Genomic DNA, 24,891 nt, shown 5'->3' with positions numbered 1-24,891 from the left:
TCCATGGTGTATATGTACCACAGCTTCCTTATCCATTTGTCTGCTGATGGACATCTAGGTTGCTTCCATGTCCTGGCTATTATAAACAGTGCTGTGATGAACATTGGGGTGCACGTGTCTCTTTCAGATCTGGTTTCCTCAGTGTGTATGCCCAGAAGTGGGATTGCTGGGTCATATGGCAGTTCTATTTCCAGTTTTTTAAGAAATCTCCACACTGTTCTCCATAGCGGCTGTACTAGTTTGCATTCCCACCAACAGTGTAAGAGGGTTCCCTTTTCTCCACACCCTCTCCAGCATTTATTGCTTGTAGACTTTTGGATAGCAGCCATCCTGACTGGCGTGTAATGGTACCTCATTGTGGTTTTGATTTGCATTTCTCTGATAATGAGTGATGTTGAGCAACTTTTCATGTGTTTGTTAGCCATCTCTATGTCTTCTTTGGAGAAATGTCTGTTTAGTTCTTTGGCCCATTTTTTGATTGGGTCATTTATTTTTCTGGAATTGAGCTGCAGGAGTTGCTTGTATATTTTTAAAATATGTATTTTGGCAAAGTGCTTTCCTAAAAGTAATTTTCTTTGTATTGATGATATTCTTACTTCCTTATCAAAAAATACCAATTTCAAAAGTTTATGGAATATTTTACACACTTTTAAAAAACCCACCACCACTAAGTCCTAAGATCTTCTATGAGAAACATCAAATCAAGAAATATGCTTAAAATTCAACATGACTATTAAACATACAATATGTCCTTGGTTCTTATACTTTCATTAGTTTTTCAAAGCAAGTCTTACAGAAAAAGCAAATTTTAATTTTATAAAGTTCTGTATAACAAGACATTTTGAGATGTATCAATACTAGAGAGTGAATAAAGAAGGTAATCCAGTTTAATGCTTCAGAATCTCAGGATTCTAACAGAAGAGTCTATGGGTTGTTGTTTTTTTTTCCCCCTCCACAAATGTGAGGCAAGTATGACTAAGATACAGATTACAGAAACAAAAACAATTGTCTGGAGCAGCAGTAGAAACAGAATGAAGAAAGCATTAGACCACCAGGTACACCACAAGTGCAAGGTTTTTAGTTTTTAGTTAATATCAATAGACGGGGAAAAAAAATTGCAGGAGATAAATCTATGCTTAGTTTTAAATTCTACTTTCTTTAAATAAAGGCAGATGGAAAGGTCATACCAGCAGATACAATCAAAGTCTAAATCATTAATTTTTGCAGAGAGCAGTCTATTAGGAAACTGACTAGGATATACTCATGCCACAAGAAGTGGGAGAGAAAGGTGAGCCTGGAGAGGCAGGTCAGTCCAGGAAAAACTTCTTATGCCTTTTTAAAGACTATGAATTTATCCCATCAACACCAGGATTTAAGACAGACAGTGACATGGTCAGATCTGCATCTTTAAAAAAAGATCTGAGATCAATAATCTGACTGTCTATCTTAAGAAATTAGAAAAAGAGCAAACAAAATTCAAAGTAAGCAGAAGGGGAAAAAAAGTAGAAATACAATAAAGAACAGGAAAACTATAAAGGAAATTAATGATACCACAAGTTGGTTTAAAAAAAACAAAACTGCTAAATCTTCAGCTAGACTGACAAAGGAAAAGAAGACTCAAATTACTATAATCAGGAATAAAAGGGGACTTTACTACACATCTTATCAAAAAAATTTTTAAGGATTATAAAGAAAATAGTATGAATAACTTATATGCCAAAAAATTTAAAAATCCAGATGAAATGGGCAAATTCTTAGAAACATCCAAAATACAAAAATTGACACAAGATGATATAGATTTTTTGACCAAAAAAAAAAAAAAAACCAACAAATACCCAATAAAAACATAAAAAGATGCTAATTCATGAGTCATAAGGGAAATGCAAATCAAAACCAAAATGAGGTACCATTTCACATCCACGTGGATGGCTAGGAATAAAAAAAAGGAAGTAGTAGTCTTGGTGAGGATGTGGTAAAACTGGAACCCTCATGTACTGCTAATGGAAATGTAAAATGGTACAGCTGCTGTGGGAAACAATTTGGCAGTTCCTCAAAAAGTTACCATAATGAACCAGCAATTCTACCCTACGTACACACACAAGACAAATAAAACCAATATATTCACACAAAAACTTGTGTTAAAGTTGATAGCAGTATCAGTCATACTGTTTAAGAAGTGGAAACGATCAAATGTCCATTAACTGATGACTGGATAAACCAAATATGGTATATATCCATATAATGTGTATCATCCAACCATTAAAAAACAAACAAAAAAGAATGAATTGTTGATATGTGCTATAATGTAGATACACCTTATGTTTAAACATGAAAAACATTAAGTCAAGTAAAAGGAACCAAACATAAATTCCCTCTATGTGTAATGGCAAAAATAGGCAAATCAATAGAGACAGAACCCAAACTGACTGGTGGCTCAGTGGTAAAGAATCTGCCTGCCAAGGAGGCTTGATCCCTGGGTCGGGAAAATCCCCTGGAGAAGGGAATGGCAATCCACGCCAGTATTCTTGCCTGGAGAATCCCATGGACAGACGAGCAACAGCAGGCCAGTCCATGGGGCTGCAAAGAGTCAGAGACACTTACAGAGACGGAAAAGAATTATTGATTGCCAGGATACAAAGGGGGAAGAGAATATACTGGGATTATGAGATTGATTCTGGGACTGATAAAAAGGTTCTAGGATTAGACAACGGTTACAACTGCATCACATTGTGAATACGGTTGACCCTCAAACAATATGAATTTGAACTGCATGGGTCCACTTAAATGTGAATTTTTTTCAGTAGCAAATACTGCAGTACTACATGATCCTTGGCTGAATTCATGGATGTGAAAATAACTACAGGAAAGAAATCTGTATGTGCAGGGCCAACTATAAATTATATGCAAAAACTTTACATGTGAGGAGTGTTAGGGCCCCTAAATTGAGATATTCAAAGGTCAACTGTATACCAAAAACCTTTGAACTATGTACTTTTAAATGGTTAAAATTGTAACTTTCATATTAAATAAATTTTATCTCACTAAAGATGCTGGGGGAAAAAATAAGATACTGAAGAAGTAGATCAAAAGTCATTTACTCTGAAAAAGGATGAAAGAAGTAGAAAAAGGAAATAAGGGAGTATAATTTTACACATACGTGCAAAACAACTAAGCAAAGGAATTATAAACAAAATGCAGGGTAGTCATTAACCATGGGGAATGCAATGGTGAAGAGTACTCAACAATCTTGGTAACATTCTATTTCTTAAATTGGCAGTAAATTCCTGAGTGCTCAAGTTGAAAACGGATCTAGGAAAATATGGCAAAATGTTAAAAGGTGTTATATCTGTAATAAATTCATGATTGTCTGTACTTTTCTATAAATGTGAAATATTTTATAAATTTATTAAAAAGATAAAGGAGAATGATATAATGGAATACAAAAAGCTTCAAAACAGAGTGACCAACAATATCTCTGCAATGAAATCAGGTAGGATAAAAACCTGACTGTCTCCTGGAATTGGCAATCAGAACTGGTCACCAATAATTTAAGAGAGAAAAGTTAACAAAAAAGGTGCAAAGTCAAAATTATTCAACAAACACATATACTAGCAAAGCCTAACCTCAGAAATGATTTAAGCAACACCTTCTTAAAGTACAGTAGAATAACTGTAAGCGAATATGGTATGCAGAGTATTGCGCTCCCCCCCCCCCCCCCCCGCCAAATCTGTCCCAAAAGTGTCCATGCCTTAATGTCCACAACTTATGAATGTGTTACTTTAAATGGCAAGAGACCACACAAATGTATGTAACTTAAGGAACCAGAGAAGCAGAACTGTCTCTGGGTGGACCCCATGTAATCAGTCCTCACAAAGTGCATCTGAGAACCAGAGACTGAAACATGAGAGACTCCCCCCAAAATTGATGGCTCTGAAGACAGAGACCACAGGGTAAGGAGAGCAGGCACTCCTCCAAAGCTGGAAAATATAAGGAAACAGATCTTCCTATACAGATTTGATAAAGGAACAAAGCCTGCCCACACCTTAATAGACCCAGTAAGGTTCATGTCAGACTTCTATAGAACTAAAATAAATGTGTATTGTTTTCAGTTTCTAATAATTTTTTAGAACCATCACAGAAAACAAATATAAGAAGAATAAAATGGAATGTAAATTCTTTTTCTTTCCTTCTCTCGTGACAAGTCTCAAGCTTTTTATTGCTTGATGTTCAATATAATGAAGAAGAAAAAATTTTAAAGCTAACATTTGACACCTCATATCCATTAGGATGGTTACTATCAAAAAAAGCAAGAAAGCAAGTGTTGGCAAGGATATTAAGAAATTGGAACCCTGAACACTGTTGGTGGGAATGTAAAGTGGTGCAGACACTATGGAAAACGGTAATAGTTTCTCAGAAATTAAAAATTAACTACGTAAAAAATAACCTACAAAGATCTATCATACAGCACAGAAAATATAGCCAATAATATATTAATAACTTTGATGGGGTATAATCTATAAACATTCTGAATCACTGTTGTACACCTGAAATTAACAAAATGTTGTAAATTTAAACATGTATTGCAAATACTTAAATTTTAAAAAATTAAAAATATATAACTACCATAAGCTCTAGCAAGTGCACTTCTGGGTAAAATGAGATTCAGACGTTTGAGCAGCCACATTCAAAGCAGCTTATTCACAATAGCCAAAAGATGGATGCAACCCAACTATACCTTAACAGATAAATGGATAAGAAGTGATATGTTCATATGATGCAGTATTAATATTATTCAGCCTTAAAAAGGAAGGAAATTCCAACACATGCTGTAACATGGATGAATCTTGAGAACAAGATCCTAAGTGAAATAAGTCAGTCACAAAAAAGACAAATATTATATAATTCTATTCACATGAGGTATCTAGAGTAGTCAAATTCATACAAAGTAAAATGGTGGTTGTCAGGATCTGAGGAGGCAAGGAATGGGGAGCTATGGTTTTAATCACTATAGTTTCAGTTTTTGTAACTAACACTGAAAAATTCTGTAGATTGCTTGTAGAAGACTGTGAATGTATTTAACACCAAGTGCACAATTAAAAAAGGTTAAAATGGAAAATTTTATATTATGTGTATTTTACACTTTTAAAAAAGATAGACTTGAAAAAAAGAAAACACAAACATATGGATATTTCCAACTAAGTCCAAACAACTCTCCTTCAGTCCTCCATAGACTAAATATCAGTTCACTGGGAGCCAATTCTACATTTATCTTTACAACTGAAAATGTAAGTCCAGAGTGATTCCACAAGAAAACAAAAGACATCAATTTGGAAGGGAAAAAAATAAAACCATCACTATTTGCAAATGGTATACTGCTACACACTACTGAAACTCCAATACTTTGGCCACCTCATGTGAAGAGTTGACTCGTTGATGCTGGGAGGGATTGGGGGCAGGAGGAGAAGGGGACGACAGAGGATGAGATGGCTGGATGGCATCACCGACTTGATGGGCATGAGTTTGAGTAAACTCCGGGAGTTTGTGATGGACAGGGAGGCCTGGCGTGCTGCAATTCATGGGGTCGCAAAGAGTAGGACACGACTGAGCGACTGAACTGAACTGAACTGAACACACTACATTAAGTCCCCTACTATCAACTTTCAAGTTGTAAACTTTCAAAAATGCAAATGTGCATTCGCATTTGCATGCATGTAAGTTAATTCATATATCTGGCATAAACTACTGTACTTTCCAAGGTAAAGTACTCTAAGATTAAAAATATTTTAGTGTTTTCTTTTTCATTATTTGTGTGAAAAGTATTATAAACCTATTATAACACAGTACTATGTAGCAGACTTTGGCAGTTGGGTACCTAGGCTCACTTTGGTGGGACTTATAAACGCACTTAATCAAACTTATAAATGTACTCTTAGAATGGAAATCGTTTGGATGTAGCGGACTTACTGTATAGAAAACTCTATAGATACTTCACCACAAAAATGTTAAAATGAATAAACAAATTCAATAATGCTGCAGGATATAAAATTAACATACAAAACCAGTCACATTTGTATACACTGATAACAAACTAAACAATAAAACAACCCCACTAACAACTGCATCATAAAGAATAAAATACCCAGGAACAAATTAAATCAAGGAGGTGAAAGATCTCTACACTGAAAACTAAAAGACATTAATGAAAGATATTGAAGGCACAAATAATGGAAAGATGTTCCATTATTTATGAACTGGAAAAATTAATGTTAAAATGTCCATACTACCCAAAGCAAGCTAGAGACTCTGTGTAATCCACATCAAGATTCCAATAGTATTTTTCACAGAAATAGAAAAATAAAAATTAAATTTGTATGGAACCACAAAAGGTCCCAATTAGCAAAAGCAATAATGAGAAAGAACAAACCTGGAGGCATCATGTACCCTGATTTCAACTATGTTACAAAACTACAGCAATCAAAGCAGTATAGTTTTGGCTTATAACAGATATACAGATCAGTGGAACAGAATAGGGAGCCCAGAAATAAACCCAAGCATATATGGTCAAGTTGTGACAAAAGAACCAAGAACATAAAATGGGGAAAGGATAGTCTCTGCAATGAATGGCACTGGGAAAACTGGACATCCATATGCAAAAAGATGAACCTGGATCACTGACTTATAGTCTACACAAAACCCAACTCAAAATGGATTAAAGACTTGAATGTAAGACTTGAAACCATAAAAGTCCTAGAAGAAAACACAGGTGATAAGCTCTTTGATACTGATCCTAGCAATGATTTTTTTGGATTTGATAACCAATAACAAGGATCAGCACTCCTAACCCCCAGTTGTTTCAGTTGTTCAAGGGTCACCTATATCTGATAAAGGGTTAATATCCAAAATACATAAACAACTCCCACAATTCAAAAGAGAAAAAATATCCGATTAAAAAATGGGCAGAGGATCTGAAAACATGTTTTTTTCAAGGACAAACAGATGGCCAACAGACACATGAAAAGATGCTCAACACCGATAATCAACAGGGAAATGCAAATCAAAACCACAAGGAGATATCACCTCACATCTGTTAGAATGGCCATTATCAAAAATATAAGAACTAAGTATTAGTGAAAATGTGGAGAAATGGGAACCTGTGTTGTAAGAATACAAACTGGTGAAGTTACTATGGAAAACTGTTTGGAGATTCTTCTTAAAAAAAAAAAACAAAGGCCTAACATATGGATCCATTTCTGGGCATTTATTCAAAGAAGACAAAAACACTTAATCCAGAAAGATATGTGTACCCCCCATGTTCACTGCAGCATTACTTATAAAACCCAAGACATGCAAACAACCTAAATGTGCATTAGAAGATGGAGTGCAATGGGTAATGGGGGTCAAAAGTTACAAACTTCCAGGTATAAAATAACCCAAGATTTTAAAGAAAATCTGTGTTCATTGTACTAATCCATGACATTAACTTCATTCACCATGCAGAGAAACATGACAATTGCCCCACTAAATTAATATAACCAGTATTTTGTCAGTTACTAATGGCAAAGGATTTCTGTGGTTCCTGACAATATTTACCTTTTTTTTTCCTAACCCCTTCTACTCAAAGTTATCGGAGAAGGCAATGGCACCCCACTCCAGTACTCTTGCCTGGAAAATCCCATGGACGGAGGAGCCTGGTAGGCTGCAGTCCAAGGGGTTGCTAAGAATCAGACACAACTGAACGACTTCACTTTCACTTTTCACTTTCATACATTGGAGAAAAAAATGGCAACCCACTCCAATGTTCTTGCCTGGAGAATCCCAGGGACGGGGAGCCTGGTGGGCTGCCGTCTATGGGGTCGCACAGAGTCGCACACGACTGAAGCGACTAGCAACAGTAGCAACAGTCAAAGTTATGGTTTGTCCAGTAGTCATGTATGGATGTGAGAGTTGGACTATAAAGAAGGCTGAGCACCAAAGAATTGATGCTTTTCAACTGTGGTGCTGCAGAAGACTCCTGAGAGTCCCTTGGAGTGCAAGGAGATCCAACCAGTCCATCCTAAAGGAAACCAGTCCTGAATATTCATTGCAAAGACTGATGCTAAAGCTGAAACTCCAATACTATGGTCATCTGATGCAAAGCACTGACTCGTCAGAAAAGACCCTGATACAGGGAAAGATTGAAGGCAGGAGGAGAAGGGGACGACAGAGGATGAGATGGTTGGATGGCATCACTGGCTCAATGGACATGAGTTTGAGTAAACTCCAGGAGTTGGTTATGGACAGCAAGGTCTGGGGTGCTGTAGTCCATGAGGTCGCAAAGAGTCAGACACGACTGAGCGACTGAACTGAACTGATACTCTTCAAATTTTCATAATACTTCCAGAATAAATTAATAACATTATTATACTATTAATTATTAATATTCCAGAATTAAAAGAACAAGTCTAAATTTACCTATGCAAACTGAAAATGATGTTTTTATAACTTTCCTATCAAAGAATGGTAACATGTTCACTTTACTCTAAAGAATGCTGCTAATCCCCTTTCCTCTGGATACCAGTGTTCAAGAGTTCCTTTTTATCTGGACTATTCTAAGAGCTCACAGTTCCAAGTTATACAGGAAAGCAGGAGTTATCTTTTAAATGTACCCATTAATATAATGCTCATTATGGGTTCCCCATCCCAACCACTTCTACCCTCAAATCAACACAGTGTCTTTCCTTATTCACCATTCAAGTCTCTTGCTGGCTATACATTTGTAAACATCTTACAATTTAATCCAAATACAATGCAAATCGATGGGAAATTAAACTACATTAGCAAAACATTCAAGATTTCATGAAGTTAATGAAAATGTGCTGGAAAAACTGCCTGGAATCATACAAACAGTACTGAACAATTAAGTTTGTCGGTTAATGACTAAAAATGAAAATCAACAAAGGTGATACTAGATTCAAGAGGTTTATTTTTTTGAACATCAAAAAATTAAGGGTCTTGGAACTGAAAAAACTCAAACATTTTTACAAAATTTTATCTTAAAAGTAAAAAAAAAACCTAATAGTAGCATTTGCCTTAATATTCTGATTTCAGGACCTAATCCTATAAAAGATTCAAGTCTCCTGTAAAAATACTGGTCCCAAATTGGGATAATAAAAGATTTTTTTTTAAGTCGCTTAGTAGTGTCCGACTATTTGTGACCCCATGGACTATACAAGCCATGGAATTCTCCAGGCCAGGATACTGGAGTGGGTTGTTCCCTTCTCCAGGGTATCTTCCCAACCCAAGTCTCCAGGGGATCTCCAGGGGATCATTCCCAATCCAGGTCTCCCACATTGCAAGCAGATTCTTTACCAATTGAGCCATGAGGAAGTCCAAGAATACTGGAGAGGGTAGCCTATCCCTTCTCCAGGGATCTTCCCAATCAAGGAATCGAACTGGGGTCTCCTGTATTGCAGGAGGATTCTTTACCAGCTGAGCTATGAGGGAAGCCCACTTATCCTTTGTTTAATCACTCAATGAAACAGAGAGGTAGAATAACGAAAGTATTATGTTTTTAATCTTAAAATAAAATTCACATTCACGGTTGCAAAACAACAGTGAATTCCTGGAGAAGAAACCAATAATCAACTGCACTGGTAAGAGAAGTTCAAAAGAACCAGTAAAAAAAAAACCCATTTGCATCGGAGAAGCCAAGATGGCGGAGGAGTAGGATGGGGAGACCACTTTCTCTCCTACAAATTCATCAAAAGAATAACTGAACGCAGAGCAAACTTCACAGAACAACTTCTGATCGCTAGCTGAGGTCATCAGGCGCCCAGAAAAGCAGCCCATTGTCTTCGAAAGGAGGTAGGACAAAATATAAAAGATAAAAAGTGAGACAAAAGAGCTAAGGACGGAGATCCGTCCCGGGAAGGGAGTTTTTAGAGGACGTTTCCAGACACCGGGAAACCCTCGCACTGGCGGGCCTGGGGGAAGTGTTTGAATCTAGGAGGGCAAACTGACTGGGAGGGAAACAATAAATAAAACCCACAGATTACGTGCCTAAAAGCAACTCTCAGCAGAAAAGTACCCCAGACACCCGCATCTGCCACCAGCAAGTGGGGGCCGCACGGAGAGGAGCAGGCGGCATTGCTTGGGGTAGGGTCCGGGCCTGAGTGCCCTGAGGACAGTCGGAGGGAGCTTTTGTGAGTTGTCAACTTGAACTGCGGGAGAGCAAGAGAGAGAGAGAAAATTAACCGGCCCGAACACACTGCCGGCCGTTCGCAGAACAAAGGGACCGAGAAAGTCCAGAGAAGAGCTCGCAGGCTGCGGACCGGCCCAGACCTCCTGGAGGCGGGAGCAGGTCACGGACCTGCCGGAGGCGGGAGCAGGTCGCGGGAAGACACAGGGCGCAGGCACCCGACCAGCGCGGGCGGGGACGGGGACTGGGGCTGGGGACGCGGAGGGTAGAAGGCGCACGCACCCGACTGGCGCCGGCGGAAACTGAGACTGGGACCGTGGAAGGGAGTAGGCGCGCCACACCTGAGGAGAGTGCGCCTGTCAAGCCCCTGGCTGCCTGGACCGCTCTGACGGGGAAGGCACAGAGAGCAGGCGCAGCCTTTTGTTCCGTGCTTTTGTGGAACACCCGAGGGCTGGAACCGCGCGCAGCGCAGGGCACGCTCCATATAGAGCAGCCGGGACCCTGAGCAGCGTAGAAGGCGGAAAACAGCGCCAGCCCGCCCCCGCAGCGCCAGCCCCTCCCCGCAGCGCGACGGAACTAGCTACCTGAATAAGAGTCCACCTCCTCCCGCCTGTGTCAGGGCGGAAATGAGGCTCTGAAGAGACCGGCAAACAGAAGCCAAATAAACAAAGGGAACCACTTCAGAAGGGACCGGTGCAACAGATTTAAATTCCCTGTAGAAACCACCGACTACACCGGAAGGGGCCTGTAGATATCGAGAAGTGTAAGCTGGAACGAGGAGCTATCTGAAACTGAGCCGAACCCACACTGACTGCAACAGCTCCAGAGAAATTCCTAGATATATTTTTACTGTTTTTTTTTTAAAGAGAAGAAAAAAGGAAAAAAAATTTTTTTCATTTTTTCTTTTTTATTTTTTCTTTTATTTTCCTTTAAAATTCCCTATTACTCCCCCATTACTCCTTAACTTCCATTTTCGTAGATTTTTACGATTTTTTTTAATTAGGGAAAAAATTTTTTTTCTCTTTTTTCCTTTTTCTCTTCGATTTTCTATTTTTCTTTTTCTCTTATTTCTTTTAAAGTCCTCTAGTACTCCTCTACTACTCCTTAATTTTCATTTTCAATACACTATAACCTTACCAAAAAAAGAAAAAGAAGAGAAGCCCTATTTTTAAACTGAACTTCATATATATTTCTAAAATTTTTTTGTGTGTTTTGGTTTTTGTTTTTAATATAGTATTTTTAAGAGTCTAACCTCTACTCTAGATTTTTAATTTTTGTTTTTCAGTATATGATATAAATTGTGAACATTTAAGAATCCAATATTCAGTTCCCATTTTTATTCAGGAGTGTGTTGATTATTCTCTCCCAATCTTGACTCTCTGTTTTCTACCTCAGAACACCTCTATTTCCTCCTTTCCCCTTCTCTTCCCAATCCAATTCTGTGAATCTTTGTGGGTGTCTGGGCTACAGAGAACACTCTGGGAACAGACAACTGTGTAGATCTGTCTCTCTCCTCTTGAGTCCCCCTTGTTCTCCTCCTGCTCATCTCTATCTCCCTCCTCCCTCTCCTCTTCTTCATGTAACTCTGTGAAACTCTCTGGGTGTCCCTCACGGGGGAGAATCTTTTCACCATTAACCTATAAGTTTTATTATCAGTGCTGTATAGTTGGAGAAGTCCTGAGACTACAGGAAGAGTAAAACTGAAATCCAGAGGCAGGAGACTTAAGCCCAAAACCTGAGAACACCAGAAAACTCCTGACTACATGGAACTTTAAGTAATAAGTGACTGTCCAAAAGCCTCCATACCTACACTGAAACCAACCACCACCCAAGAGCCAATAAATTTTAGATCAAGACATGCCACGCAAATTCTCCAGCAACGCAGGAACATAGCCCTAAACGTCAACATACAGGCTGCCCAAGGTCACACCTAACACATAGACCCATCTCAAAACTCATTACTGGGCACTCCATTGCTCTCCAAAGAGAAGAAATCAAGTTCCACACACCAGAACACCGACGCAAACTTCCCTAACCAGGAAACCTTGACAAGCCAATCGTCTAACCCCACCCACTGGGTAAAACCTCCACAATAAAAAGGAACCACAGACCTCCAGAATACAGAAAGCCCACTCCAGACACAGCAAGCTAAACAAGATGAAAAGGCACAGAAATACCCAACAGGTAAAGGAACATGAAAAATGCCCACCAAGTCAAACAAAAGAGGAGGAGATAGGGAATCTACCTGAAAAAGAATTTAGAATAATGATAATAAAAATGATCCAAAATCTTGAAAACAAAATGGAGTTACAGATAAATAGCCTGGAGACAAAGATTGAAAAGATGCAAGAAATGTTTAATAAAGACCTAGAAGAAATAAAAAAGAGTCAGTTAAAAATGAATAATGCAATAAATGAGATCAAAAACACTCTGGAGGGAACCAAGAGTAGAATAACGGAGACAGAAGATAGGATAAGTGAGGTAGAAGATAAAATGGTGGAAATAAATGAAGCAGAGAGGAGAAAAGAAAAAAGAATCAAAAGAAATGAGGACAACCTCAGGGACCTCTGTGACAATGTGAAATGCCCCAACATTCGAATCATAGGAGTCCCAGAAGAAGAAGACAAAAAGAAAGGCCATGAGAAACTACGAGGAGATAATAGCTGAAAACTTCCCTAAAATGGGGAAGGAAATAGCCACCCAAGTCCAAGAAACCCAGAGAGTCCCAAACAGGATAAACCCAAGGCGAAACACCCCAAGACACATATTAATCAAATTAACAAAGATCAAACACAAAGAACAAATACTAAAAGCAGCAAGGGAGAAACAACAAATAACACACAAAGGGATTCCCATAAGGATAACAGCTGACCTATCAATAGAAACCCTCCAGGCCAGAAGGGAATGGCAGGACATACTGAAAGTAATGAAAGAGAATAACCTACAACCTAGATTACTGTACCCAGCAAGGATCTCATTCAGATATGAAGGAGAATTCAAAAGCTTTACAGACAAGCAAAAGCTGAGAGAATTCAGCACCACCAAACCAGCTCTTCAACAAATGCTAAAGGATCTTCTCTAGACAGGAAACACAGAAAGGTTGTATAAATGTGAACCCAAAACAACAAAGTAAATGGCAAGGGGACCACACCTATCAATAATTACCTTAAATGTAAATGGATTGAATGCCCCAACCAAAAGACAAAGATTGGCTGAATGGATACAAAAACAAGACCCCTATATATGCTGTCTACAAGAGACCCACCTCAAAGCAAGAGACACATACAGACTAAAAGTGAAGGGCTGGAAAAAAATATTTCACGCAAGCGGAGACCAAAAGAAAGCAGGAGTCGCAATACTCATATCAGATAAAATAGACTTCCAAATAAAGGATGTGAAAAGAGACAAAGAAGGACACTACATAATGATCAAAGGATTAATCCAAGAAGAAGATATAACAATTATAAATATATATGCACCCAACATAGGGGCACCGCAATATGTACGGCAAACGCTAACGAGTATGAAAGAGGAAATTAATAGTAACACAATAATAGTGGGAGACTTTAATACCCCACTCACAACTATGGACAGATCAACTAAACAGAAAATTAACAAGGAAACACAAACCTTAAATGACACAATGGACCAGCTAGACCTAATTGATATCTATAGGACATTTCACCCCAAAACAATCAACTTCACCTTTTTCTCAAGTGCACACGGAACCTTCTCCAGAACAGATCACATCCTGGGCCATAAATCTGGTCTTGGAAAATTCAAAAAATTGAAATCATTCCAGTCATCTTTTCTGACCACAGTGCAGTAAGATTAGATCTCAATTACAGGAAAAAAATTGTTAAAAATTCAAACATATAGAGGCTAAATAACACACTTCTGAATAACCAACAAATCATAGAAGAAATCAAAAAAGAAATCAAAATATGTATAGAAATGAATGAAAATGAAAACACAACAACCCAAAACCTATGCGACACTGTAAAAGCAGTGCTAAGGGGAAGGTTCATAGCATTACAGGCTTACATCAAGAAACAAGAAAAAAGCCAAATAAATAACCTAACTCTACACCTAAAGCAATTAGAGAAGGAAGAAATGAAGAACCCCAGGGTTAGCAGAAGGAAAGAAATCTTAAAAATTACGGCAGAAATAAATGCAAAAGAAACTAAAGAGACCATAGCAAAAATCAACAAAGCTAAAAGCTGGTTTTTTGAAAAAATAAACAAAATTGACAAACCATTAGCAAGACTCATTAAGAAACAAAGAGAGAAGAACCAAATTAACAAAATTAGAAATGAAAATGGAGAGATCACAACAGACAACACTGAAATACAAAGGATCGTAAGAGACTACTACCAGCAGCTCTATGCCAATAAAATGGACAACTTGGATGAAATGGACAAATTCTTAGAAAAGTATAACCTTCCAAAACTGAACCAGGAAGAAATAGAAGATCTTAACAGACCCATCACAAGCAAGGAAATCAAAACTGTAATCAAAAATCTTCCAGCAAACAAAAGCCCAGGACCAGATGGCTTCACAGCTGAATTCTACCAAAAATTTAGAGAAGAGCTAACACCTATCTTACTCAAACTCTTCCAGAAAATTGCAGAGGAAGGTAAACTTCCAAACTCATTCCATGAGGCCACCATCACCCTAATTCCAATACCAGACAAAGATGCCACAAAAAAAGAAAACTACAGACCAATATCACTGATGAACATAAGATGCAAAAATCCTTAACAAAATTCTAGCAAACAGAATCCCACAACATATTAAAAAAATCATACACCATGACCAAGTGGGCTTTATCCCAGGAATGCAAGGATTCTTTAATATCCACAAATCAATGTAATACACCACATTAACAAATTGAAAGATAAAAACCATATGATTATCTCAGTAGATGCAGAGAAAGCTTTTGACAAAATTCAACACCCATTTATGATTAAAACTCTCCAGAAAGCAGGAATAGAAGGAACATACCTCAACATAATAAAAGCTATATATGACAAACCCACAGCAAGCACCACCCTCAATGGTGAAAAATTGAAAGCATTTCCCCTGAAATCAGGAACAAGACAAGGGTGCCCACTCTCACCACTACTATTCAACATAGTGTTGGAAGTTTTGGCCACAGCAATCAGAGCAGAAAAAGAAGTAAAAGGAATCCAGATAGGAAAAGAAGAAGTGAAACTCTCGCTGTTTGCAGATGACATGATCCTCTACATAGAAAACCATAAAGACTCTTCCAGAAAATTACTAGAGCTAATCAATGAATATAGTAAAGTTGCAGGATATAAAATTAACACACAGAAATCCCTTGCATTCCTATATACTAACAATGAAAAAACAGAAAGAGAAATTAAGGAAACAATACCATTCACCATTGCAACAAAAAGAATCAGATACTTAGGAGTGTATCTACCTAAAGAAACAAAAGACCTATGCATAGAAAACTATAAAACACTGATGAAAGAAATCAAAGAGGACACAAACAGATGGAGAAACATACCATGCTCATGGATTGGAAGAATCAGTATTGTCAAAATGGCTATTCTACCCAAAGCAATCTATAGATTCAATGCAATCCCTATCAAGCTACCAACGGTATTTTTCACAGAACTAGAACAAATAATTTCACAATTTGTATGGAAATACAAAAAACCTCGAATAGCCAAAGTAATCTTGAGAAAGAAGAATGGAACTGGAGGAATCAACCTGCCTGGCTTCAGACTCTACTACAAAGCCACAGTCATCAAGACAGTGTGGTACTGGCACAAAGACAGAAATATAGATCAATGGAACAGAATAGAAAGCCCAGAGATAAATCCACGGACCTATGGACACCTTATCTTTGACAAAGGAGGCAAGGATATACAATGGAAAAAAGACAACCTCTTTAACAAGTGGTGCTGGGAAAACTGGTCAACCACTTGTAAAAGAATGAAACTAGAACACTTTCTAACACCATACACAAAAATAAACTCAAAATGGATTAAAGATCTAAATGTAAGACCAGAGACTATAAAACTCCTAGAGGAGAACATAGGCAAAACACTCTCTGACATAAACCACAGCAAGATCCTCTATGACCCACCTCCCAGAATATTGGAAATAAAAGCAAAAATTAACAAATGGGACCTAATGAAACTTAAAAGCTTTTGCACAACAAAGGAAACTATAAGTAAGGTGAAAAGACAGCCCTCAGATTGGGAGAAAATAATAGCAAATAAAGAAACAGACAAAGGATTAATCTCAAAAATATACAAGCACCTCTTGAAGCTCAATTCCAGAAAAATAAATGACCCAATCAAAAAACGGGCCAAAGAACTAAACAGACATTTCTCCAAAGAAGACATAGAGATGGCTAACAAACACATGAAAAGTTGCTCAACATCACTCATTATCAGAGAAATGCAAATCAAAACCACAATGAGGTACCATTACACGCCAGTCAGGATGGCTGCTATCCAAAAGTCTACAAGCAATAAATGCTGGAGAGGGTGTGGAGAAAAGGGAACCCTCTTACACTGTTGGTGGGAATGCAAACTAGTACAGCCGCTATGGAGAACAGTGTGGAGATTTCTTAAAAAACTGGAAATAGAACTGCCATATGACCCAGCAATCCCACTTCTGGGCATACACACTGAGGAAACCAGATCTGAAAGAGACACGTGCACCCCAGTGTTCATCGCAGCACTGTTTATAATAGCCAGGACATCGAAGCAACCTAGATGCCCATCAGCAGACGAATGGATAAGGAAGCTGTGGTACATATACTCCATGGAATATCACTCAGACGTTAAAAAGAATTCATTTGAACCAGTTCTAATGAGATGGATGAAACTGGAGCCCATTATACAGAGTGAAGTAAGCCAGTAAGATGAAGAACATTACAGCATACTAACACATATATAGGGAATTTAGAAAGATGGTAACGACAACCCTATATGCAAAACAGAAAAAGAGACACAGAAATACAGAACAGACTTTTGAAGTCTGTGGGAGGAAGGTGAGGGTGGGATGTTTTGAAAGAACAGCATGTATATTATCTATGGTGAAACAGATCACCAGCCCAGGTGGGATGCATGAGACCAGTGCTCGGGCCTGGTGCACTGGGAAGACCCAGAGGAATAGGGTGGAGAGGGAGGTGGGAGGGGGGATCGGGATGGGGAATACGTGTAAATCTATGGCTGATTCATATCAATGTATGACAAACCCACTGAAAAAATAAATAAATAAATAAAGGGGGGGAACCCATTTGCAAAACTAGAAAAAAGACTTTTAAAGGAAGAACACCACTATGACCATCTTGCCTTACAAAGAGAGTAAAAGTCAAACTGATGAATGAAGTTGCCCTGTTATCTTCCTATAGGCAATCTACAAAAAGCTTCACTATGGTGCTGAACAATTGATTGAGAGCTAGGTTTCATTTCATTAATAGAACATGCAAGCTTTCAATTGGGATTCTCAACAAAAGGCAACCTTTGTAATAAATGAACCACCAGATAAGATTCTAATAAAACTTACCATTGTGTATTGCATTCAGCAACTCTGAGAAAGCTTTTAAGTAAGGAAAAAAGGACTTCAGGTTAAGATCATTCTCAAACACACAAAGAAATACATAGGTATAGACTGAATCAGTATAATAAAATCTCAAAAAGTCTATAATGTATCATTACTTAAATCATTACAAGCTTGGCTCAGTTTTCACATAGTATGAATTTCTAGATATTGCATTTCATTTGCCAATATATTATCTACTAAATTTGTATGCCATATATACTGTCATAATGATGATAAATTTCCTTAGTAATAAATGTATGTAAAGCTACTTTAAAAAAGACATTTAGTAGTCTAATGTCTTTCTTGCTGAAAGTCAGTAACAATAAAATACAATTCTATATAGGTAAATCCACCTTTGGTCACACTTAAGAATATTTATTATTTTAAAAAAAACAAAACTCATTTTAGCATCTAACCTGATCAAACATTCTCATTTCCTAGACTTTAGAACAACAGTCTCAACATATGAAGTGGTCTAAGCAAAAAACACTATCTAATGCCAATATACATATATGAACATTAAGACTAGTGAAAACCAAAATATTGAAAATATTATTTCACTGGGGAGCAAAAGTCACAATTTCACAACAGAAGCACCATATTAAAAGGCCAGCAATCAACAAAATTTGTTCATAATTTTACTGTAATATGGATTCTGAACATAGGACCGACAAAACAGCAAGTTAATCTGTCATTGTAGGAGAAAACTACATAACTAAGAACCAACTGCATTTTAGAAAATTAAAACTTAAGGGTTCAGAGGTGGTGTAATATACTAGAAAAAGCACTAGAGTAGAATAAAAAAGCCTGGGTTACCAACCCAGTTCGGCAACTTACTAGTTGTTGGACAAGCTCCATCGTGCCGATACTGCATGGAAATTTCTGTTGGAAGGGAGGAGAAAGGAAATCAGCAAAGCAGTTGCCAGTGACTTAAGGGTAGAAAAGAAAAGTGCCAGAAAAACAGGACAACACCCATCCAAAGTCTAGCTGAGAAGGGCAAGTAGAACTGTGTGGACGGAAATTATAAGCCAGTAATTGGGACATCAGGGGCAGGAGGACCAAACAGAATGTAATTCTCATAATCTTAACAGGACAGTGTAGAAATATGTTGCATGCATATGTGGGCAAAGAATGAGGAAAAGACATAAGGGCTTACAAATGAATCTGTATAACAAATGTTTTAAGAATAAATAGATACACTACTATGAGGAAGTATAGTTAGGCAATGTGATAAATTTTATATAATTCATTAGATGAGAACAATGTATCAAAAATATGTGGATGCTATATTCAATTAGAAACTGTAATTTAAGTATGAAAATTTAGTTTATACCTGAGCAGAAATCCATTATGACTTACTGTTATGTAAGTTTTATATAACTTACAGTTAGGTAAAACTCATTAAACTACAGTCAGCTTATTCTCTTGTACCTTTCATTTTTGATGATTATAATGAACAAGCAATTACTTTTATTCCTTTACTCCTCCCTTATGAAGAGAACTAGCAGAGGGTGACATGAGGCAATAAATCACTGCTAAAAGGAAAATCTGCTCAGAAATCGGGAGTATATTTCTGTATGATATTCCAAATGAAAAAATAATTGATAAAACCAGGACTAAGGGAAGGCTGTGACTCAAAATACCTGGCCTACTAATCTGGAAACCACTGGCCAGTTATTTTTAAACAAGGGATATCTGGGAATTCTCTAGATATTAAGTTAACCAAAAACATGACCTGTAGGAACCATGTGTACCAGAGAGTCTTTCAGGCAACCAAAATTCACGCATCTACCTCAAAAGTCAAGTCTACTCATGAGCCCACTCTGAATAATTTGATATTAAAAAGTAAGACAAAGCAATCCCTGTAATGTTAAAGAAACTGATATGAAATACTGTTTAAAGATCAAACACTTAGGCCAGTTTAGTTTAAGTCCTTTCCAAATAACCCAAGAAGATGAGCCATTGTGGGAGAATTTGCCGCCTTATGCTTCATTAACAAATGCAATACAAGTGAGATTTTAAAAGGCTACTAAAGAGATAGACATGCTATGTTCTAAAGAAATGGTATTTGCTTGGAATGGTGCTAAAAATAATCAAAGGACCTTGTGCAGAAAGATTCTGTCAATGAGGAATAAACTGGAATATGGCTATTCTGGCTTTTGATCTAATACTTTTACAGAAAGATAGCCGCAACATAGGGCCAGAAATTTTCAGGTCATCAAAGACCAAAAAAAAATCAGGATATTCTAAGAAAACAGACTCCAAGGTATTCGCTGGTCTTAGCCATATCCAATATCTTCTTCATTTATAATCCAATATAATCAATGCATACAAAATCATTAAGCTAACCATTAAGACAGATGTGAAGGATGCTCACTGTCCGCATCTACTCTCTCGTCTGCAGTACTGCCCTACCAACTCCACTCTTATCAGTCTATTATAATAACACTTTATATCTTTATGGTTCCCTTATTTGCTTACAGAATCAGTCTATTTTTAACTAAAATATTTTATCAGAAAAAGACTTCTAAGTTTCACTTTACCAGCATAAGTAGATACGACATAAATAGGATCCTGTTCAAAGTTATATGGGCTCAAGTCAAACTTTCATAAATTTCATATTTCAGTAGAAACCAAACTTCTAGAGGTGATCTACTCATATTAATAACTTATCTTTGTGATATCTTTTAAGAGCTTAAGAATAAGTACATAGTATCACAACAGAATGACTGCCTTTCCAGAATCTCTTTTTACAGCATTTATTACCACTAAAGAATTCCATCACTGAAAAGATTTCGGGTATCTCAACTGAGAAAGGAATGGCAGCACTCTATTAAAGAATGAGTGACTAAGATTGAAAAAATCAAACAAACTGGGAAGAATACACTCTGAAAGGGCAGAGCATGCCCAAAGAAAAGAAATTAATGCTAATAACATGTTGATTTCTGTGGAGAAAAAAATGCTAACTATCATTTTAGTAAATCCTAAATTCTCCTAATGTGATTGAGATAAACAGAAAAACAGTAAAGGACAAATATAGCATGTCAACTCATCCAAAACTTTCAATGTTTTCAACGTCCTAACTTTCAACATTTCAAAAGACCAGGTGCCTGTTAATACCTCAAAAGAATATACGTAGGAAAGAATTCAATCAAAAGTTTAATATAATTTATTAGACAAAACTTACAACCTTGAGTACATTTTGTGCACGTCACTATAAAACAACAGGTCATTTATCAGGATGTACTGTGATTTAATAAAAATTTTACAAATCCTCGATCACTCCAGTTTAGAGGTGTTTTCTGGGTTTCTATTCTGACTGGATCTAGGCCTCCTAGAATAAGTATCTCGACACATACGCTCTGTCATAAGCGTAATTTGAACATGTCATGAGAGACCTTTAACTACTCTTAAAATGCTATTTCTCACTAACAATGTTAAGAGAGTCACAGCATAAGGACTTGATTGTACATCTGCTTTACGTCCTAGTGGTGGTAAAAGAGGAACCACCACCACAACAATAGCAGCTGTCCTGTCTATTTCACAAGGTTGTTCTAAGGATCAAATGAGATGGTCATTAAAGAGTTCTTGAGAAACTCTTAGGTGCTCCAAGATATACAAGATATCATTACTAGAAGTTTGGACTTACTCTCCATAAACCCATCCTGCCCTGTTTAATCAACGTTATTTCTATCCCACAAACACAAGCTTCTTGTTTTTATAAAGTTTACCCTTCAAATATACCTTAACTTTCTTTTCTGATAATAATGCTGGTCTTCTTTATCTGCCTACTCCAAAGTACAATACAAATTTCATCCTGTCCATGGTCTTTTCCAGCTAATTATATATCCTAAAACTAGCCTGTAATACTACATGAAAAGCCTTTAAAAAAATAATTTCAACCCACTGAAAAAATAAATTAATTAATTAATTAAAAAAATAATAATAATTTCACTTGCAACCTGGTAAAAAACTCTTGAAAGACAAGTACAAAACTACACAGGATACTACTAAACACATGATACCTTCTCAGTGATCACTAATTACTAACAGTATTCACTCTTTTTTCTTTTTAACGTTTAGCACTTAATATGTTCACAGCACTATGCTCGCAGTGGAGACAGTAGTGAACACGACAGACACAGGCTCTAACCTGCTGGAGCCAGGGTTACAGTGCATGTTACAGTTCACCTTCTAGCTAACAGGTGTTTACAAGGCTGCCTGCATTGTTACTTACATATGAATCTTTTAAAAAGAGCACCATGAAAAACTCTTGGTAACACAGTACACAGTACACATTCCTCCTATGACTTATTTATACAGGAGAAAGTTTTCTGCCTGTACAATTACTAAGTGACTTCTCAATCTAAAATTAGTGCAAAGGTAAAATTAACATTTTCATTCTATTAGGAGGTAGTACTATTGCAAGTTAAAATTACTGGCTCAAATTTTCTTGTTGATCCCATTGCTTAAAGTATGACCAACAGTGCACTACCATGGTTTTACACCCTCATCAGCAAATACCCCTTAAGTTTTATAACTGTTACTGGAGTCAAGGAAAATGCATAGCTCCACCACTGAGAGCTGTGAGAATTCTTTTTATATTTCTTCTTCTATATAATGAGTAATAATACTCTTATGCAAGACAGTGTGCAGCACAAGCTAAGTTTCAACAGCAGTTAGCAATCTTAACTTATGGTAAGACTTAATTTCTAAATATTCATGGCATTCAGCTAGCTTTTCTTAGGTAAGAAGAGACGTTTTTATTTTTTTTTTAATTTTAGAATAGACTTTTTAGAACTAAGCTTATCAATGAGAGAGAGCTCTGATCTAATCATAAAACTTTTATTAAAATGTGTAATATTAAATAATATATTACCTCAAATAGTTTTAAACAATCTTACTCCATAATAATAGCTTTAACAAGATCTATACAATCTCCAAAGTGATTTTAAAATACAGATTTAAGGGGGAAAAAAATCCTGACAAGTCTAAACTTCGTGAAATAATATTTATGGGAATTTCTCCCTATATTTGTTTTACCTACTGGTGAGGTAAAAGGGATACAAATTCATATTTTTCTGCCACAAACACTGCTCTCACAATACACTGCTCTCGCAACGTAATCATTATGTAAAGAACATGATTTCCACACCTAAAATCTCCCTAAATCAGTAACACGTAGCAAAATCTTTTCAAGAATATAAATTGGGGGAAAAAATAAAGAATGTAAATTGGTATTTTAAGTCCATTCATTTGAGGATGTGTATTTCAACTGTCATCCAAATGCAATTTCTGAAATTCAGTTAACTCTCAGACTGTGCCCCTATGGACAGGACACTGGTGAGGATCTCTTCCTAAGAGCAAATTTACACCTAATTTTCTCAGTATGTTACTTACCTGATTCCTGTGCCTCTTTGCTAAAGATAAACATGAACTAAAAAATTTTTTTCCAAGGAAATCTGTGTAAATTTATTTTTTGTGACCAGGGGCTATGGTTAACTGCTAAGCTCTTCTGGTCTCAAAGCAAATATACTATATAAATAAAACATATATTCAAGTGTGCAAAATATTAAAATCTTTTCAATGAACTTATTTCTTCATGCAATTTATTATTTTTCCCCTCTAAAACAGTGGTTCTCAACCAAGGGCAATTTTGCCCCTTTCAGAACCCAAATGTTTTTTGATTGTCACTATGGGTAGTGGTAGGGTTTGGGAATCCTGATAAACATCCTACAAGGCACAGGACAGTGAGGCACAGCAGAGAATTAGCCCAACCAGAAGATCAACAGCGCCAAGACTAAAGAATCTTGCTTTAAACCATCTTTAACAGTACTAAATCCTTCCACAGTGTCCACTCATTTCTCCAAAAAACCTGTCTAACAGGTCCACCACAGGCAAAGAAGCTAGCTATCAGAAATAAAAAGAGAAAGAAATCCCTGACTGTGTGATCTTGGACAACTTATTTTACCTAAGTCTCAGTTTTATCAGCTGTAAAATTCATAGCCCCTACATCATAAAACTGTTCTAAAGATTAAACAAGATAAAAAAAATGTAACAGATGGCAGTTAATAAGTTACTACTTTTCATATCTGACTTTTACACATGCTCTTTTCTCCCTTATAATGGTCTTTCTTATGTTTGCTTACTGAAATGTCTGTAAAACTACAGAAACAATACAAAATTCTACATTTGTAAAATAAACATGAATACTCTTCACTTAAATTCTATTTATTATTTTTCCATACCATTTTCCACCTATCCTCTCCATCTAACAGAACAGGTAAAATCCATAGTTTATTTTAGCCAAAATTTCATCATTTCTACAATCAGAAATCTAAAATTGAAACATGGGTAAAATTTTCAATCAACACATCTAAAGTCATTTATCTCAAATTGAAGATGTAATGTAAAAGATAAATGTTGACATTTAGCTAAGTTTCTGTCTTAAAAACAAGCATCTTGAAATTTCTAAAAATTGAAAATAATATTTACATTACAAAGTATAAGTTAAAGGAGCATACCAATGTGGTAAATAACAGCATTTATAAATTCATTCATACTATAGTAAAAATGATGGTTAAAAAACTGGTAAACACAATTGAAAACAAAAATGATACATAACATTTAAGATATCTCCTGAAATGGGATTTTTAAAGCCATAAATTTAAATCACCTATCACTGATTGAGAAATATTCTAGATGGAATTAACTAGAATTTGTGTCAGGAATTACTGAGAAAATAAAGACTAACCGAGGTTTAGGGAAAGGAAGCTCCAAAACAAATACCAATCCAGAATAGTGCAAACCCTCACACCATAAATGTGAATTCTGAGTTGATTTCTAAAATACTATGCAAGCGAAGCAAAAACAAAAAATGGGAAATCAATTCTAGATGTTTCATAAGAAATGAATGACCAATGAACTGAACTATTTAGTCTACATTTAGTTAAGTAAAATTGAATTAGTACCAAATGTCTTTTCCAAAGACCAAAGACTGAACTGTCCTTCTAAGATAACATTTTTCATTAAGATAATTAAATGTCACTTAGCAACTCACAGCATTTTCATAAGGATAGTTTAAAACGATTTGCTTGTGAAGGTGAAAGGAGGATGGTGGTGGAGGG

The 24,891-nt window shown here is 36.6% G+C and overlaps 1 protein-coding gene across 7 annotated transcripts in view; it reads right to left on the bottom strand.

Annotated features, from left to right (window-relative positions):
- MLLT10 (MLLT10 histone lysine methyltransferase DOT1L cofactor) overlaps positions 1–24,891 on the bottom strand; it is a 217,849-nt gene that overhangs the window by 47,497 nt on the left and 145,461 nt on the right. For all 7 annotated transcript variants that reach the window (XR_006337182.1, XR_006337183.1, XM_043884647.1 and 4 more), the window contains exons 12-13: positions 18,602–18,646; positions 17,729–17,761 (exon numbers count right to left, since the gene is read on the bottom strand). Coding sequence is in view for 5 of the 7 variants with exons in the window: in XM_043884647.1 (XP_043740582.1) it covers positions 17,729–17,761; positions 18,602–18,646 (78 nt within the window). In the remaining 2 variants the exon portion in view is untranslated. The remainder of the gene's footprint in view (positions 1–17,728; positions 17,762–18,601; positions 18,647–24,891) is intronic.

Source organism: Cervus elaphus, chromosome 23, assembly GCF_910594005.1.
Source record: "Cervus elaphus chromosome 23, mCerEla1.1, whole genome shotgun sequence".
NCBI classification, from domain to species: domain Eukaryota; kingdom Metazoa; phylum Chordata; class Mammalia; order Artiodactyla; family Cervidae; genus Cervus; species Cervus elaphus.
This window is presented reverse-complemented; position numbering and strand designations above follow the sequence as displayed.